The 14,407-nt window shown below is 38.0% G+C and overlaps 1 protein-coding gene across 3 annotated transcripts in view; it reads left to right on the top strand.

Moving 5' to 3' along the window:
* LOC107093035 (single-stranded DNA-binding protein 3-like) overlaps positions 1–14,407 on the top strand; it is a 45,838-nt gene that overhangs the window by 22,924 nt on the left and 8,507 nt on the right. For all 3 annotated transcript variants that reach the window (XM_015387838.1, XM_015387839.1, XM_015387837.1), the window contains exon 5: positions 8,222–8,311. In XM_015387838.1, the coding sequence (XP_015243324.1) occupies positions 8,222–8,311 (90 nt within the window). The remainder of the gene's footprint in view (positions 1–8,221; positions 8,312–14,407) is intronic.

The following is a 14,407-nucleotide window of genomic DNA, read 5'->3' as shown; positions in this document are numbered from 1 at the left end:
CGAACATGAAGATGCTTGGTCTTTAATCTGTGTTATCAGCAGCTTTTATTCCCTTAAATGTTGATTGGTGTGATGATATTTGAGTATTTACATGAGTGTTAAATATAAATGAATATCGTTGTAATGAGATGTCATGGTAGGCAATGTAAGTATACTTTAAATCACATTGATTAAATGAATAATGGCCAAATTACATTGAAGCAAAGTGAAAATGTCTCCCAAATCTTCTTTTTAAAGATGCACCTTTGCTTTGCATTAGAAGACGCCAAACAGATAATTTTATGATTTATTTTTTAATATAATTAAAAGCATGTGGTTTTGATTTAGATGGCTAATGCCTGTTAGAGCTTAGTAAAAAATAGACAATATCTGGTTACTTTTTGTGAGTTCATATAGATGGAAATAACTGGTTAATGGCTTTTTTTTCATTGCATCGTATTCGATTGCAGACTTGTTAATTCATTTGATAAATCTGGATGAATGGACGACATGAACTGAAACATTAGATCAGCATCAGTCCAGCTTTTCCTGCCTCTTCTGGTTTACTGGAAGCTCAGAACTGCTGGTTCCCATTTTGACTGATTCTGATTCCCTATACTTTTTTCCTGTGAGTATCTAAATCCCAAACTATTTGGAGTTCAGATAGTTTAAGGGTGCTGTCTTAATGTTGCTTTAAAAACTTATGTAAACTTTCTGCAAAATGTATCCTCAAACATATTAGTGCTGCCCTCTATGGACTGCCTCCTAATGATTCAAACAGCATAACTTAATACATGTCTACCTCCTTGTATCAGGTAGGGCAGAGTATTGATTCAAAATTTAAAAATGAATTCAAATAAGATTCTCAAGATTTAGAATTGATTATTTTTTATCTGATCTGATCCAATCTCATTTAAATATGAAAAATATGAATACTCAATAGCCATTTTTTTCATTTTATTACACAACTCTAGTACCAAGTGCATTAAGCTTAGTTCCACTTTAAAAACTTTCAAACTTACATTTAAAAAGCATTGGCTGCACCAGTATCTGCAATGAAGGAATCAGAACATATGCCCCTATCCTTTATCAGCTCTTAACTTAAATGAGAGCACATGCTAGTTAGTGAAATGTTTGTGCACCAAAAATAGCGCAAATTCTTAGATTGCCGTAATTGAAAAGGGAAAAGGTATTTGACTTATGGAACCACAACCAGAACCAATTTAAAAAGAAATACTGATATTTCAAACTCTGGCTGATTAATATCTCTTTCTATTATAGATTTGTTGAAAGAGAGTTTGTGAATTTAAAGACCTTAGTTGTTCCCAAAATATAACGAGTGTTTTGTCTCTTGTGACCCTCATATCCTCTATAGTCTTGTTAGCTAAATCATTACAGTCCTACTAAAACAGGATCAGCTCATAGCTTTAAGTTGTGCCCCTCGTTTTAGTTGTAATGATTTAGGAAAAAAATCTGGATTTTATAACAAAATATACAAATCAATCTGAGGTTGTATTAATGATGAGCAATAGATGAAATTTTACTTTGTTCTGGGTTTCCAGCAGAAATGTTGTTAGTCTTGTGTTTGGAATATGTGCAGCTGCATGCTAAACACTATTTGAGTGCCTGCCTTGCTCACAGGAGGAGGACAGTAATGACTCACCTATATACAGTAATAAGATACCTTACAGACCAGGCAGCTATATATAGCAGTCATGACTCTAGTGTTGCGTTTTCAGTCTTAAGCCTTTTTTCACCTACTTAGCAAGAGCAGGTGAACTCTGTACCTTGCTGCTAATTATTAAAAAGGAAAAGGAATAAAAAAAAAAAACATTTATCTCTTTTTAGATACTAATGGGAACCAAGATTTATAGTACTGCCTGAAAAAACAGACGTATAATTAACTTGTTAAACTTGTTGTTAAACATAAAATGGTTTTAAAGTGATTTTTTCTTAACTAAATGTTGTCTATGTAGAAAACACGGAGAAAAAAAAAAAAAGCCATATTTTCTGGTACAACCAAGTCATTGCTTGATATAGAGCCTGTCTGAGAGCATGAAGTAGGTTAAAAAACCTCAAAGCATTCCACCATGACCCAATCTAAAGAAATTCCAAATTAAAACTGTCCTCCATAAATGTTTCAGAGCGTTTCTTAAGGCTTTGGGGAATCGAGCAAACCTTAGCGTGAGCAAATACAACCTTCCCAAGAGAGGGCAAACTTAGAAAATCTACCAACAGTTGCACCTGCGGTTGATCCAGGAAGCAAAAATAAAAAGCCAAAACCACTTCTGAAACATCTGTGATTGGAGGACAGTCAAATCACTAGAAAATGTTGAAGGCAAAGACCACTGCTAACCAAAAGTTGAAAAAAAGGCCAAAAATGTCTTAATTTTCCCTTTTCGGAAACATTATGCAGAATAACAGTGAAGCCAGAATATGTGATTCCCATTATATTTGGTATAAAAGTAGGAGTTTATTAGAAACCGAGAAAAATACTGTGGTGCTAGTTCTGAAACTGCTTTACTGTTCCTGGATTTGTGTAAATATTTGAATCATATCAGCAGGGCTACCAGTGGACTGCTTTGGTGATGGTTTTTAAGGGATTTGACTTGCTGTGACATTTCCTGAAAACAAAGGGTGCACTAATTGGAATGTTTTTAGCCAATAACCGATTCCCGATCTTTTAAAAACCTGACATGCCGATTACAGTTTAGATCGATACAGATGTTGTTGTTTTTTAGTTTTTTTTTTTATATTTAACACTGTCAGTTGTTATAGATCACAAAACCTTCAATTACTGAAAGACTTTAATCAGTAGACGTAAAACACTAAAAATGGAAACAACTGCTCTAAAATATAAGTTTAAACAGTGGGTGATTTTCAGACCTTTGCAGAGGTAAATAAGATCACCAATGTTCTAAAATTGAGGAAATAAAGGCTGATCATTTGGTGCATCAAAAAGGTCCCTCTGTTGTGGTTTTAAGATTTTATCCTGATTTATAGCTTTTGTTTTTGTTCTGTTTTCTAGATGTGATTCACCTATTTTCTAGCAGCGCCCCCCCCAGCCTTGTCTCTGGAGCCCTGGCTAAGTGGATGTTGTGTCTGCATCGTGTATTAGCCCCGCCGTGCATTTGTGCACACTCCTCCTTCCGTCTGGTTCGGCACTGCTACCTTGGCAGCAGCCTATTGTGGAAGCGTGCTTGTGTGTGTTTACCGTGCGAGTTGTGCCAGTTTGGAAGGACCAGCTGGGCCTTCAGAGATTGTGTTTGTCAGACGTGACGGTGAGAGTTGAAGTCGTGTCTTGTTGCTTTTTGAGAGACACGTGGCGTTTTACCGGGGTGGGCGAACCGGCCTGATCACCACAGTCAGCTTTTTTTTCTGACCACCTCTCATCCTCGCTCCTTCAGCATCCCCCCACCCCTACGCGGGTACGTTAAGGACAGCAGGTCAAGGAGACAGTGATGAGGTACATATCAGTGTGAACCAGAATGTAGATTAGTACCTCTCTAGGCAGAGGCACACACAAGTATAGACACACACGAATGCACTCGCTTTCCCTTCCTGCCTCTCCCTTTTTGCCATCCAGTGTTTATGTCTCCGTCTTTATCCCTGTGAAAGGTATCAGGCGGAGGTCAATAATGTGTTGAGCACTATTGATCTGTCCGGTAGGTCCTACGGGTGAGAGAGGGGAAGAGGGAAATGGAGAGGTATGGATCAATGCTATTCTGTATAACCCATCTACATACTGCGCTGTGCCACCCAATCAGATCCTGAGTCTTTTGTTCTCTAATAGATTATTCATCAGCCTTTGGGATCTGTACAGAGGATGAAAAGCAAACACAACATGACGGTCCTCACAGTGAGCCAACACTAAGCGCCACTAATGTCTGAGCTGTAGTTCTCTGCCACCAGAAGTAGGAGTTCTGGTGCTAAAGCAGCGCTGGTACCAGAGCCGGTTCTTAACCGGTTCTATAAAAGGTTAAGAAGAGCAGCTGGAGAGCCAAATAAAGTCAAGGCAGTGCCTCGTTTAAAAGGTCTATACCAGTAAATGTTTTCTCATTCCTCCATTGTATTCTAAATATTTGGGCTGCACTGCGGTGCAGAGGGCGGTTTATCTTCACAAGTCCCAGGTTTCCTACACAGCTCTGAAAAGTTTGGGGTTTTATTTAAGTGCTTGGTCTGTAAAAATATGGAGAAATAAAAGGAAGGAAAAGCGGTTTTATATTGAGACTTCCTCCACGTCTTTGTGTAAAAGTCCATCGGTCTGCCTGTTTGTCCGCTTGTGGTTGTAATGTAAATTCACAAACTCATCAGATGGAGGCGTTCACTCATTCACATGGCTCCATAAAGGTTTAGATCATTTCCACTAACTGAGTGTTTACCTCATTTCAGTCAGAAATTATAAAGTATTTCAGCTACACAATATATCATATCACAACTATCATTTTAATATCTGTGTCTAAATTATCAGAATGAGGAGGAAGGCTGGATGGTGATATTTTTTAAGGGGTACTTGTTTAGCCATTTCCTGCAGATAATTTATTTTGTAAAGTAATGGGAAAACAAACAAATTCAAAAATGATTTAGGACTGTACGAGTATGGCTGAAGAATGTTTCAGTTTCTTATCAGTCAGTTGATGATTATTGATTAGTTTTTATTTTACCTATTTGCAATAGGGACCAGGGGAAACCCTAACCCAAGTTATAAGTAACCTCTAAGAAGAGGTCCGCCCACCACCAACCTTGCCCAGCCTGATTGTGAGAGGTCGAGAGGCTGAAACTTGGTCTGTGCTTGACGCATCTGCGAGGGCCGGGGGGCCAAATTGGCCTCAGCGTCCCAACGCGTGGCGTCCTTGCAGACTGAATACCCACATTGTGCAACTAGGAACAATTCTAAACGTGGTAGACGAGCTACAGGTCCTAGTGCCAAGTGTTCACCAATGCGAACATCTAGAGACAGCCTGTGATGTAGCTTGTAAATATTAACACATAAATATAAACTGATTGGGAAAAACTCCTGGAAAGAAATGACTGTGGCTCTTGGCATGAAAAAGTTTTAAACACCTTTGTTTTCTTGGTGTTGTCAGCTTGCAGTTTTTCACCTTATACGATGTCAACATGAATCATATGTACTTTTAACTCTTATATTTAGTGTGGAACAGTAGTAAAGGCTTGCTCATTTAATATTATTCAAAGAGAGCACAATGATAAACTACATTAGGAATGAAAACATGTCACCCATTTATTAAGTAACCAGGGGATTATTTCAACTTTAAACGGGAGCGGAGCATTTCTATCACTCTGCTTATATTGGAGATTTTAGATACATTATTTTTCGCTAATTTCACACTGATTCCCTATTTTTAAATATCAGAGCATCTTTATTATTCTCTACTGATAATGATCAGATTACATATCATTGCTGTTTTAAATTGTTTAGTTTTATCATACCATGAAAACATTCATAGAGCTCTCGAAAAGCATCCTGTAGTTTATCACAATGTGGATCAGACTTGCTCCCAACAGTTTTTTGTTCAGCGCTGAGATTAGGGGAGCTTAGTTGTGTTCCTGCAACCATTTTGTTGCAGCATAAGCTAAGGGAGGCCTCAGGTGTGTGTGTTCGGCCCTAAACAGCTGCTGTATATTAGTAAAGCGTCCACACATTTAACTATTCATTTAGTTGTAGCATGATGCCATGTTCGGTTGGTTTCATGTTAGCTGTGTCTGATTTGCTACCATGAACGGTTGCAGCTTGTTTCCTCAGTGCAGATATTGTATTCTTCTCATCAAAAAGCTCCTTTGTTCACATGTGCCCACTCAGTGCTGTGACAAGGCATTCGTGCTGCTCTGTAGGGTAAGGTCATTAAAATACAGTTTATGGTTTTAAACAGTGTAAATATTTCCAGGCATTTGAAAATGTCTCCCATGGGTTTTGTTGAAGTTCTCGCTGTTTTTAAATGAAAGGAATATATTCTTGCCGGTTGTGCTTTATATCAAACATCAAAGCTCCTTATGGGATGTTTTTTACATGGTTCTTCATCAGCATGAAATAAAAAAAATAAAGTTATTCAACTTAAGAATCAAATATCAGTTTAGCATTGACGCCTTATATCTGTGCCTTGCTAGGTTGCTTATGCTTTCAATTTTTTTTTTTTTTGCAAAAGTGTTGATTGAACTTTCTTTGTCATGGCATACTTTTTGGAAGATTTGACCAACAAGCAACGTCTTGACTATGGAAACAAAAATAATTTCAGTTTAGAGAATGTTCTACCACAAAAAAAAAAAAAAAAAAAAACTCTGCTGGATCCTTTTGTATTTCCCCAGGCCAGTTGGTTTTAATAAAGTCCGACTGCATACTAGATCTACGCTCCATTTTCGCTGGCGGCAGTCGTTCCTTCCACGCACTTTTTAGTTTGCTTTCGGTTTAGGTTGCTAAATATGAAAATGGATATGGAGAACAACTAGTTACAGTGACAATAAGTGGAGACCTACAAATAAAACAAAAAAAATAAAATTAAATAATTTTCTCCCCACCCCCCCCAAAAAAAGAAGAACCTTTTAGTTTCTCCTCCCAGCCTCATTTTCTTTCTCACTCCTCTATTTCCAAACTCACTCTCTGGATCTCACTCTCACTCTCTCCTGCATCTTCTTATTCTCTCTCTCTGCGCTCCTGGAGCGGGGGATGCCAGGGGGACAGAGTGCAGATAGGACCTGTCGCCATAGCAACAGCTTCTGCAAGCTGCTGACACCCTACTGGGGGGGGGGGTTTCGGAGGAGGAGGAGAGGTTGTGAGGGGGAGGCACAGTACAACGTTTGGGGCACCAGGAAGGTTCTTTTGGGGTGGGGGGTGCAGTAAAAACTGTACAATGGAGGGGAGGGGGGGTGAAGAGGTAAAAAGGCAGCGACCCTGCTCCTTCCCCTGGGACTGAGTGCTCTGCTCATGTTCACAAGCAGAATTAGCATAATGTGGGGAGGGGGGGGGTCTGCATGTTGCTAGCAGATAAAGGAAGATTGGGGGGGGGTCTGTACATGCGAGTCATTAGACGACTGTGTCGTCTTCCACTCATACAGTACCGCCATACAGTACCGTCTGCTCTGTACTGAGGGGCTGCACTTTATGAGGCTGTGATGCAACTCTTTGTGTGTCTGTGTGATTTTCCTGTTCATGTTTCTGAGTGCCGGACTGATCTTTGTTTTTTTCCAGCTTGCTTATGTAAGCTCTCTGAACATGCATCTTGTTAAGAACACAGTTATATCATGTTTAACTTGCTGGCAGGAGCTGTTCGTTTGTTTGTACTTTTATCTCAGCTCTGCAACGTCTGCGAAAATACTAAGTTAGATTGAAGTGTTTTCCTGGTCTGGATTACTTTGAATTATATACATTTATGTTTATAAGCATTTTTATTTTCAGTTTGTTTACTTGATGTCCTATTTTGAATTGAACTAGTCTCTTAAAACTATTTTTTTGTGTGTGTTATCTTATGAAATGGTGCATTCATCCAATCATCAAAGATCCCTGTATGCATCCATCCATCCATGCATGGATGGATGTGGTTTGGAAGGTTCCTTATTCCTCATTCTCAGTAATACAGAATCATTTGTTTTGATTTATTAGGTCAATAACCTGGGTTACGCAATTAATTGCATTTGCAATATAATTGCAATTTAACAAAATGCAATTTTCAAATAGCAGAGGCATTCCATTTTGGTCACATAACATTTAAAAAGAGAAAAAAAAAGTTTCTCACTGCAGCCCTTTAGGTACTTATGGCAGGTTTGCTGCCGCACAGAAAGGTACAGAAATTTGCAGCTAGTACGCAGATCCATACATGCAAGTAGAAGTAAGTATTTTTTCACAAAAAGTTGCAGTACAGTCCTATAACTGATACTCTCTGACAATTGACTCTGGACAAACAAGCTTTCAAAAAAAAAAACGAAACCCCAAAATAAAACATCTATATCTTGATGTCGCCGCAAAGGAAGACTGCAATATTGCCTAAAAACAATCGCAGTTTTAATTTTTAGCAAACTCTTTCAGCCCTGGCAATAACAACTGTTCAGAAAAGCGACAGCACCAAACAGAAGTGATAACATTATGTATTATAAATCCTATATAATCTATACGTATGCCATTGAATAACAAGCCTTTAATATTGATGTCATATAAGTAAATCTGTTTTATAGCAGGTTCTTCAACGTTTTGGAGCAGCGGGTGGTTAACTGCCATTTCTATGTTTTTTAGAGCGCGGCGGCAGCACCGAGCCCGGTGATGGGCAACATGCCCCCCAACGACGCCATGCCAGGTGGTCCCATGCCCCCAGGCTTCTTCCAGGTAATAAGGCTCCTCTTCTCTGTCCACCTGTCCTGTTTTCTTACATTTTCAGTGTCTCTCATTCATCCCTTGTTCCCCATGCCCCCGAAGGAAGACAACAAGAAACTATTTTAAAATTGAAGGGATACCGCATTGGAGAAAGATTATTAAAAGTTCAAAATTCGCAGTCCCTACTAAAGTTAATATATCAAACATATTTTCTTTGCTCTTAGGTCGTAAATAGCATGCTAAAGCTTCTCTGCCCTTTTAGGTTTTCCACATTGTTTTCCTTACAGCCTCAAACATTCTAGTTTTTAACGATTGTAGGCTATAGATCACAAAAACTGTTAAATGTTCTTTTTAAAGATTTAAATCTGATAGATGTGACTTCCATAATTTGCCCCCTTACGTAGTAGGGGTATCACTTTTGTGAAGTTCTTAGTGGTTTGAGATTGAATATTATCTTAAATTAAACTAAGTATAGGGTTTAAAGAAAAGCCCAAGATTTTCAATATGAATTTATTTTATTTAGTTGCGATGTAAATAGTATGTTGCAACTGCAAGAGCATCATGAATTGCAGAATTAATTAATTTACCTATAGTAACTCTGGAGGAGCCGCAGAGATTCTGAAGTGTGAGAACCTGTCAACAGTGAAACTTTTACTTGTAAACTTGATCTTTATGGAACATTGTTAAGGAGTGAGCCATACAGTTTGTTTTAGTTTTTATTTTGGTGTAAGCATGTTTGGAAACATGCAGATATGAGCCACCAGGTGAAGGGAAAATAACTCTTTTCCTGCATCTTGCTGTGGGGATGCAGGGATCACAGAAGCTGCTCAAAGTTGGAGGTAGACACTGTCCACGTGTCTTGATCTGATGCCAAATGAAAAACATCTTTATGGCTTAGAAATTAAGACTGAGGTTAAGGCTCTAAACAAAAAATTACCAAACCTTCAAATAAATAGTTTGCATTGAAGCATATTTATGCATTCAAATGGTCCAATCATTGTCCAAGGCTGAATAAGCGTAAGGATCTACAATAACACTTGAGAACCAGTAATCACAGCTGCTCTCCGTCCAATTAGATTGAGTTGTTTTGTAGAACATTTCATAAAACTATTTATTAGTGAATCACTTATCTCAATAGAAAACATTTGTTTTTTTTTAGTTTTGCATTGGGACAAAATGTGGAAAATTTAAAGGAGTATGAACGTTTGTAAGGAGCTATAGGTTAAAGCCTCATTTTTGGGCTGACTTCAAAGTGTTCCCATGTTTGTGTTTAGATATGACAAATAAATGCAGCCAAAAATGTCTCATAAAGTAGCTTTGATTTCCTTCCTTCTGTGTTAATATTGCCGTATTTCTTTCTGGCGTTAAAGCCTGCGAGTGTGGGAAGATGTCACACAACAAACATGTTTGTTTAAGCTAGTGCAATTTGCTTGTTCTGCCTGTTGTTTAACACTATAAATATTACTCTGTTTTGGAGTTCTGAGAGGTTTATGTACCTGCTGCATTAATAAGAGCGATTATTTACTCTTGATAACAACAACATTTCTATCAGAATATTAAGCAGCCTGCTCTGTGTCTTCATCTGTGGCTCAGCTCTCACTTCATCGAAGCTTCAGCCATCCCGTATCCATCTCTCTGTTTCCGTTCCTCTCTGACCTGTCCTGGCTCTGAACGTGTGCGAGCACCCACAAACAAAAACACATGCTCTCACGTCCTCTGTGAGGCAGCAGTGTGATGGACAGAGGTGGCATTTGGCAGGAGGCGCGATAAGGCAGCGGCGAAGAGTGGGAGCTAAAACGTCGAGTGACACAATATAGGAGGAGGATAGAGGAAGAAATTAGAGTGGAGGAAGAAGAGCGAAATGGAAAAGATGGTTACCACTAGCTATGTGGCCCCTTACGTCCTTATTGTGTGCCTTCTTGGTGGTGGTGGGGAATAGTTAAAGTATGACTGTACACATGGGTGGGGGGGGTCGAGAGAGGCTATTTTTACCATTGGTGGGAGGGTGAGATTGGGGTGTGCATCTGTGACTGATGTGTTCAGGGGAACTTATTTTTACAGAAAGCAGCTCTGCTTGTCGATGCAATGAGCTTTTTCATATTGTTGTTAGTGACACTTAGTCGTCAGTGGTCTGACTATAAGTATTTCAAAGAAATGGAAGCGAGAAATTGGAACAAGGCAACAAATATTTACAAGTTAATTGTTGCACAAGCAACAAAGCCTTTTTTGTTGTTGTTGTTTTTTTTTATCACAATTTAAACAAGATCAAGGCAACAGCTGTAAAGACTTTTCCCACCTTTATAGTCTGAGAGGGTTTTTTTTGTTTGTTAGAAAGCATTAATCTTTGATCAGTCTGTTCTTTGATAATTAAGTATTAGACAGCCGAAAGCTTCACTTGTGTTATTATTGGAGATTAATGGATTCTCTCACACTTAACTTTGATTTGAAATTATGGTTGTAAATCTAATTTGTAGGCCATTACACAACGTTGTGGGTTAATAGAGGCTTTACTCATAGAGGTGCAGTGATGGATTTTCAGTTTTTGTAAAACTTAACTCTTGTTGGTATCAGGTTTGGCCATTTTTAATGTCTCAAGAACTTTCTATTTGTCACACAAGCGTTTATGGGGGAGATTGGATTTAACACATGCCTGATTACCTTAAGTTTTACAAACAGTCTTAAGCATCATTTGTTAGCAATTATAACTGTTAGCATTGATAGCATCACACAAACTACTCTTTTCTTGGTTTTCCCTTTGGAATTTTTTTTTTTTTTAGATTTATTTAAGGCTGCCAACATTTTTAATGGAAGCGTAAAGCTTGAAAGGGATAAACCCTTCCCCATCTGCCCTTCTTCTATGCCTTCCTGTTCTCTGCTAAAAGCCTTGCTCTCTCCAGCGGCCTTAGTGAAACACAGTTGTCTGGACAGGCATTAGAAACTACAATTCAGTTGTTCACGTTTTTGCTGATACAGAAGAAAGCCAGTATTACATCTTCTACCCTCAATGACTGCAACTGCACTAAGTGCTGGTTCAGTTAGTGACACAAAGTATGGTGTGTTCACTGATCAGTGAAGGCTGTATTTCAGAGTTTTCTAACTAAGTTAGTGGTCAAGGGAAGTCGTACTTAAAATTACCCAATTTAAAACATTTGTTAGATTTAATTTAATGATTAAAACAAACTTGAGTTTTGTCTTTTTTATGGTTTTTTTAGAGAGTTATAAGAATCTGATAATGTCTGATTTGTCATATTAACCATGAGAGAAGAACAGAAATTGGTGTTGATAGAATACATTTAATACCCTTTTATTGCAGTAGGGGATTTCAGCTGGAAAAGCCAGATTGGTGCATCTCTAATTGCAGTCACATTCGGCGCCGTTTATTTAGTGCCTATCTCTAATTTCTGTTAAATGCATGATCATGTGAAATGGCACCATCTCCTGTAATTAACATTATTTATAGGTCACAAGAAGAGGTCTCTGCTAATAGATTTTACTTTTTTTTTCCTAAAACAATTTAAAGCAGTCATTGCTTGTTTATTTTGACCTTGTTTTTCTTTTTTTTGTAAAATCAGGATAGGAAGTTGGAAGTATTTTTAATGAGTTTTTCAGCTTTAAAGCAGTTATTTGCACCTACCTTTTGTATTTGTAAACAGTCTATTTTAAGTTGTAGTAGTGCGATTAAGGGCATTAAACAGGACCATAGTTTCAGTTAAAACACATTTTTTTTTTTTTTTTTTAATAGAAAGGATCCATAAAAATTAGATGAAGTGGGTGAACACCTACCTAAAAGTGGTATTTTATGGCAGAAATGTAACGAGACACATTAACCATATTTCAGCTGACCTGTTCATAAAGGGTGGCAGCATCATGCTGCGTAATTGCTTTTTTTTCTGCAGGGATTTTTAAAGTTTAAAGTAAACTTTATTGAAAATAACAAATTTTTTTTTTTCATTTTACAACTATGTGGATTTATTTTAGGTCTTAAAAGGATATCAATTTTGTTTATTTTGCTATAAGAAGAGGATTGTTTATAAAGTTTACAGATTTACATTATATATAAATATCATTTGAGCCAAAATGAAGGGAAACCCTGCAATTTCTAGGCCAATAAGTTTTTCACAAAAAGAAAAAATACATGTTATATTTTTTTAAATCTATAAAACAATATCACAGTTAAAAACATCTGCTGTTGTAACTTTTTGGTAGACACTGAAGAGTAAGCCAATTAGATTCATCCTGACTTAAAAAAAAGACAGGCAAAAAGACACCAAAAAACTAAATGATGGAAAACGATAAACAAAACCAGAGTCTCAATACAGACATGATCATTAATAATAACATTTATTATTTTACTTTATGTCATAATTAGAGGTGAGTATTGGCATGAGTGTTGCGATTCGATACATGTCGCGATACTTGGGTCACGATACGATATTATCACGATATTGCAGTATCACTATATATTGCCATATTTTCCCCAGCTATCAAAATCAAATGATGAGATAAAACAGCAAGTGCTGTATATTTTCATCAGAAAATATTGATTAGGTATTATTATCCATGTTGTTTGGGGTTTTCTTCTACTGTGACTGCCTCAGATACAGATTTGGTGCTGCACGCACAGTTAAAGGGCTCCACAGCGCTTTCTGCCAGAGTGGTGGTGCAGAGGTAGCCCATTTTCCCATCAATGTTTTATGTAACCATTTTTTTTTTTAAATCGATACTAAGAAGTGAAAGATCGATATTATATTGGGCAGCCAAATATCGCGATATATCACCAAAACAATTATTTCCCACACCCCTAGTCATTATAGACCAACCTTTTTGGAAAGTATATTCATACTGACCCAGTAGTAGTAAAGCAGCGCTGTATTTTTCATCTTATTAAATGTGACAACAATCTTTTATCACATCTTTAGCTGTGTTTACATATATGGAGATGATCAGTGATTTGTATTGCTGTCATTTGCAGGATTTCTATCAAGGCTCATATTGTGGTGTTTCAAATGCATTAAAGGGAACATTATAGTTCCAGATTTGTGCTACCCAATCAGCGAACTAAACTGATCCCAACTGACCATAATTAAAGTGAAGGAGAAGAAGGTGCACCAGTTCGACATGACCAAAAACTTTTGGAGGCTGCATGCAAAACGCCATGAGGTGTCAGAAAACAAGACTCTGTATGACGCTGAAAAAACTCATTCCAGCTGTGAAAGGGCTGGGGAGTGGCGGAAGCATCATGCAGGGATTTGTTTGTAAAATATTTTTTTTTCTTTCCCTTAACAATCATCTGCAGGTTTTTGTCTTTTGAAATCTCAACAAAATATTTGGTGGCTGCTTGTGAAGCAAGACGGTGCTGCCTTTGATACCTGTACCAGTCTGAGAAATGGATGTTGGGTTGACTTGTTTTCCACAACAGGTTGCACAGTCTCAACTACAGCAGTTTTTTTGGGGGGTTTTTTTGCATGTTAATTTTGAGGCGCACACACACTCCCAGACGCTCACTGGTAGTCAACGTGTTGTCTTTGTGTGTGTCCGGATGCCTTGGAGGGAAAGGTGGAAAATTCCACTTGCTATTTGTAAATCTGCCACTCTTTGTTTTCGAGGGAGAGCTGGAAGAGGAAAAAAGTAAAACATTGAACCTTCTGAAGAGGCTGTTGCGCAATGATGTATTCATCAGATATTTGACCTCTTGTCCGGGGCTTGGGAAGTCAACAGTGTGATGTCTGGGTGTGTTTGAGTTTTAGCACTGGAACTTGATTTGGTCATGAAGAAGCTTACAGAAATGCTTCAGCATTTTTTTTTTGTTTTGTTTTTTATTTTATTTTGTCAGTGTCCTCTCCTTCTGTGAGCTAGTACCTTTGCCTCTTGTTGTTGTAAGCTTTGATAACACTGCCCCCATGTGGGTAAATGTAAAACAGGATTGGCTTTTATAACCAGGTGGTGGAAATGATCGCCTCTTATGGGTGTTAGGGGGTCACTGGAAGGCCATCTGGGAGAAAACGATTCCCGTCTTTCTGTTTGGTAATAAAGACAGAAGAGAGTGACCTGTTTTTAGGTGGGTTATCATGTGACCCAAAATTCAGCCACGCTTTCATTTTTTCCGCG

The sequence above is a fragment of the Cyprinodon variegatus genome, unplaced genomic scaffold (assembly GCF_000732505.1).
Source record: "Cyprinodon variegatus isolate N-32 unplaced genomic scaffold, C_variegatus-1.0 Scaffold404, whole genome shotgun sequence".
Taxonomy (NCBI): Eukaryota; Metazoa; Chordata; class Actinopteri; order Cyprinodontiformes; family Cyprinodontidae; genus Cyprinodon; species Cyprinodon variegatus.
This window is presented reverse-complemented; position numbering and strand designations above follow the sequence as displayed.